This window comes from Dreissena polymorpha, chromosome 1, assembly GCF_020536995.1.
Source record: "Dreissena polymorpha isolate Duluth1 chromosome 1, UMN_Dpol_1.0, whole genome shotgun sequence".
Classification (NCBI taxonomy): Eukaryota; Metazoa; Mollusca; class Bivalvia; order Myida; family Dreissenidae; genus Dreissena; species Dreissena polymorpha.
This window is the reverse complement of record NC_068355.1, coordinates 148,177,853-148,183,098: the sequence shown is the minus strand read 5'-3', so window position 1 is coordinate 148,183,098 and position 5,246 is coordinate 148,177,853. Positions and strand designations below refer to the sequence as shown.

The 5,246-nt window shown below is 31.8% G+C and overlaps 1 protein-coding gene across 1 annotated transcript; it reads left to right on the top strand.

The window, feature by feature from the left end:
• Nucleotides 1-486: 486 nt before the first annotated feature.
• LOC127855033 (uncharacterized) lies at nucleotides 487-4,404 on the top strand. Its single transcript, XM_052390338.1, has 2 exons — nucleotides 487-885; nucleotides 3,678-4,404. Exons 1-2 carry the CDS (start codon nucleotides 529-531, stop codon nucleotides 4,002-4,004), a joined length of 684 nt encoding a protein of 227 aa, XP_052246298.1. The 5' UTR covers nucleotides 487-528; the 3' UTR covers nucleotides 4,005-4,404.
• Nucleotides 4,405-5,246: the final 842 nt, after the last annotated feature.

The window sequence follows — 5,246 nt, the reverse complement described above, 5'->3', positions numbered from 1 at the left end:
TGACCTAATTTTCACCTGACCCAGTTTCTTACTTGTCTCTTATGCTTTCCAAATGTTTCATGACTAAGTTTCATAAAGACTGGATAAAACATGTAGCCTCTATGCTGGCTGCGAGCTAAAATTGAAATGGCACTTTGTTCACTGAAGCTAGATAACAATTATGTAAAGAGAAAGGAAACAAAACATTAGTATAAAAATTCTATATCACTCCAATTTGAAAAAAAAAGTTCATTGTCATTCTATGTAGTAAAGCGTCTTTTCTACCCACTATATTGTGTCTTTAGGTTTGTATTAAAGACGAAAGCATGTACCGAACTGCGACATTTATAAGATGCATTATTTGTTTGAATGAAACTCCGATTTCATTCAGGTGAAACCATCAGCCTATTCGTTTGTATTGCGTAAATGCATATTATATAAGTCCAATGGAAATAAAGCTTTATGTCACGTGACATAAGATACCATGGTGTCTGATCTACCAATGAAACACGCCATTGGCTTGACGTAATTATTTTATTCTATGTGCGAATGTCACATTATTGGAAATGTGAGTTTTTTCACTTTCACTGCAGCCGTAGGAGAATCAAGATGTCTGGAAAACTGTTGAGAGTTATGCTTCTGGTGCATGCATTTTTTAGATGTTGGGGCGCATCAAAGCAATCACAATTCATAAAAATGTCTGATGCGATAATAATGCCGTATGTGGAAATGACAAGCAGATCTGCCACCGGATTTTTTGAATGTGCTGCACTTTGCAATGATGCGTGTTGGTTCCTGAAGTATTCGGGCAACGGATCGGGCTCAGGCACATGTGAACTGTACACCCTAAAGGACGCAATCTACTCCCAGCTGAGATTCGTAAATAGTTCAAATCTGTACAAAAAGGTAAACTCATATTTACACTTACAATTTACATATTTGCTACACATATTGTGTATTGTATAGCTATACAACAGCTTTTGTTGATTTGTTTTTTTTAAAGTGGAAGTAAATCATGTTTACGGACCTATTAATGAATCAGTTAGTTTTATTATGAATCAATTGTTTGATTGATTACCAATTGTAGTAAGGTCATTAAATGTATTACCTGATAGATTATCATGCATCATTGTTTAATAATGCGCAACAGCAAAGGAATGACTTAACAAAAAGGCGATTGTTATTTTATATATACTGCTTTATGATTTTATTCTCCACTAATTGTGGAACATTTATTTCAGACCTTTGTTACCTACGAAATTATAAAAATTCTGTGCAATCATTATCGAAAATATTTTGGTTATTACAAATTATGTCATTTTGTTAAATAGTTTTCTTGATACCTCTTTTCATTTCAACTGTTCGTATAGGATATATGAATTTAACTGTTTATTCGCATGGTCCTGATATGTATCTCTGCAATTATTTTAATGCATTTTAACCCGATACATTTCTGGTGAACATTAAACTTGAATGTAGGTCGGTAAGATCTGATGACATAAGAATTTTATCATTTTCTGATATAATCAATTTAATATTAATATTTAGGATTTTGATACTTTAAAAATAATTACATCAAGCATAAATTATTTTGCTTTATCATACTTTTAATGTAATGCATACATTCTTTTCTTCGTTTAGACGTTCATTTTTATCAATTGTAACATAAAACATTTGTATTTAGGTGAAACGCTTTCTTAGATTTAGGTAACTTTTAATATTATAAGAAATCAAATCAAATGAAGATAGCACTGTTTTTATATGCATAAATATCACATTGTATAACTATATGATTTTCGCGACTATATCGGCATTTTTTATGCAGACCTTTGTTGATTTAAATATTAAACAATTAATTTGCTTTGGAATGAAGTCTTAAAAAAATAGTGTGTACCATAATTTTATCAATTAGTGTTTATAAAATACATTTTAAAGTGGAATACAAAAAAACACAGACTGAAAAAATGTTTAGTGTTTTTAATAAAAGTTGAAATACTAAATACGCAGACTAATGCACTTTAAAGGGTTTAAGATTTATTTACCTTATTTTCACGTTCGATACGAATTGACATTTTCAACGCCTATATATATATTTTTAAAAGGTCATACCTAATGCTTCTTTCTATCTCCTAAACCCATTTATGCCTAGCGTCTAGAAAAAAGGCCTTGGCAAACAGCGCAGACTCAGATGAGACGCCGCATGATGCGGTGTCTCATCAGGGTCTGCGCTGTTTGCATTAAGGAGTTTCTGTAAGAAATAGTCTAAATATAGAAATACATATACTAGACATGTCTAATTTTTGGAAATAAATTGATCCAATTTTGAAGGATGGGAGAGTCCACTAGGCATAAATGGGTTATTACATACGGAACTGGTTTTACCCAATAACAGTATCGTAGGCGTCTGAAAAAGCTGTAAGCTTTCGATGGAATTGAGCTTAAAGTAATAGCTTTAAGCTAACATAATAAAAACCCGCTCCATTTAAAATATGGCGCTTAATATCGTAATATCATGCAATTAAGTCCATGTTTTACTTTTCCATATACTGGCACTCCTCTTCTATTTCAATCTTCTATGAACGCGCCACTGATATGGGAAAGTATAAATACCATGTTTACGCGAGAAGTGATGAACTATTAAACATGCTATTTTAGAGTAACTCGTTGTGTATATCGTGTATTAATCTAAAGAAAAAGTCATTCATTCTTGGTATTTTTCTGTACGTAATATATTTACGTGTGTTTAATAAAGTACACACTTGTGTAGCTTACCCTTTAAATAATGTAAACCCGAATATTGATGACTTGCTTTATATCGTTGTTAAATCGATTGAAATACAAAGCCTTTTACTTTGTAGTTAAGATAAAACGTTCAGATGTGTTGATTCTCTGTGTATAGTTTTCAAAACAAAACATAATCGTTAAACAAACGCATATATATTTAATTAATTACTCATGGTGTGATATGTAACTAAATATTTTGAAATGACGGCAAAAACTGCACATATACTAAGTGTAAATGCTATTGATCCTATGCTTTATCAGTAATATCGCATTCATATTACAATTTTAATGAAATAATAATTATTCTTCTGAATTAATTGCATGAAACATTTCCTTTTGCAACAAATTTCAATTTTCATTTTAAATTAACAAGATATCTCTTAAAAGGTATTTTGATGTACATATCATTTTCAAAGCATTTTGCATGGGAATATAAACAGGGAAAAAGTTGTTTAGAACAGAAATTTTGCTATTTTTCAAAACTTCATACTTCATTTAATAGAAAAAAACCTGTAATTCAAAAGTGAAATTCAAGCTTTTCTTGATAATAATATTATAAAGTTAATTAATAAAATTGTCATTAATTTGTTGAATTAATATTTACTTATGAGCCAATATGAATTCAACTAATTAATAACATTATATTATTAATGGGGTGATATGTAGCTAAATATTTGGAAATGACGGCTAAAATGAATTCAACTAATTAATAACATTATATTATTAATAGGGTGATATGTAGCTAAATATTTGGAAATGACGGCTAAAATGGTTCAGTGAACATGCATTTAGAAGACAATACTTGCGACTCATCGAATTGCTTTACAGCTTTGCGAATGGATATCATTCAATCCAATATTTGAACATTCGAATAGTTGTGACCTTATTATTATAATGAGTATTCTATTTGACAGGTCTATCCCCCCGCAATTGCGTTTGTTGGAATCTCGGAAGGCAAAACATGGGAAGGGGCAAGGGACTTCTGTCAGAGTCTTGGAGCCAACTTAGCCATCGCCGACAGCACCGCAAAGGTGGAAAGAATGAACAACATTATAAGTTCCGGGTGGTTCTGGGTAGGAGGCCAGAAAATCGGGACGACCTGGAAATGGTTATCTGGAGCGGTCGTGGCGCAGACTCCTATAGACGATAATAATGCCTCGTGTCTTTGTGTGTTTGGCAGCAAGTTGAACGATTGGTCCTGCACTAACATTTTGATGTCAGTGTGTGAATTTAAGCTTTAAAAACGAGCTTTAAAGGATTTCGTCTGACAATGCAAATGTGTCTTTATAATTAACGGGATCACCATTTGCTTATTATTGCTTGGTATTTATCTATTTTTAAAGAAATATTATCCTCATATCGTTGAACGTGTTAAACTATTCAAATTTTCCTGTTTTGCAAACTATTGGACAAAAGAATACACAAAGGTAACTGAGACATCAATGAAAACTTCCGTTCAATGAGTAGTGTTAAATATCCATTCGTATATTTTACCCTACTTATTCATAGGAGACATGAGTATCCATACAGAACACGTAAATACAAATAAACTGAATTGGCATTGATTGTATCCACTATTGTTGTTCGGCTTTATTTGTGCACGTGTTTCACGGTTTTTGATTAAACGATATCCGTAATTAAGTGAGATGTTCTTGTATCAGATTTACACGATTTAAATACACATCGTAATTTATTCATCTGATTTTAGTACAGAAAGTGAGATATTAAACGACAAAGTGAGATATTAAACGACACGGTTTTTTCATTCAGAAAGGTCATAGTAAGGTGAGCTTTGGTAAGCTATGAATATCTCTGGTTATGAAACGCCTTTTCGATAGTTGTTAGTCGGAACTCGTTGATACCGTTTTCAGCAAATTTACTTTTACAAATGCACATGGCTTATACCGAGGGGGTTATGTTTACCTCAAATATGCGATAAATTTGTAAATTTGAATTGTGACATAGGTTGATATAACATTGAAAAGTTGTTTGTATCTAGAGATTTGTTGAGAATCTTATTAGTTTCTTTATTGACATCAACATAACATGAAAACTATGGCATTATACACGCTCCTTGAGTTTTTTACCCAATGTGTTGTTTGTTTAAAACCGTCATGTGATTCGTGTGTTTAAAGTCATTGTAACAAATCGCCCTATAATCATGTAACTGACACTATTTCAAAATAAACATCGGTATTTCAAACAAGCAAATCGTTGTGTCGTTGTATTTTCTACATGTATTTCTAAATATTATTTTATATATTAAGCTTGGTCGTCATCAATATCCCGTTTAAATCCCTGTTACTGTATGATTCGAAATTAAGATCATAAATATAGTGCATTATTGATACATATATTCGAAGACACCGGTATATGTTCATGTTTCGACCGGAAACAATTTGACCTTAACCGAAAACCTTATAGTAACTGCGCAAAGCCACAAAGTGGATGTTGTCTTGCTTCAGATGATTAAATACTATAGC

Coding starts and splice junctions, on each gene's coding strand:
- LOC127855033 (XM_052390338.1), top strand. CDS start 529: ATGTCACATTATTGGAAATGTGAGTTTTTTCACTTTCACTGCAGCCGT. Junction 886..3,677: donor GTTCAAATCTGTACAAAAAG/GTAAACTCATAT, acceptor TCTATTTGACAG/GTCTATCCCCCCGCAATTGC.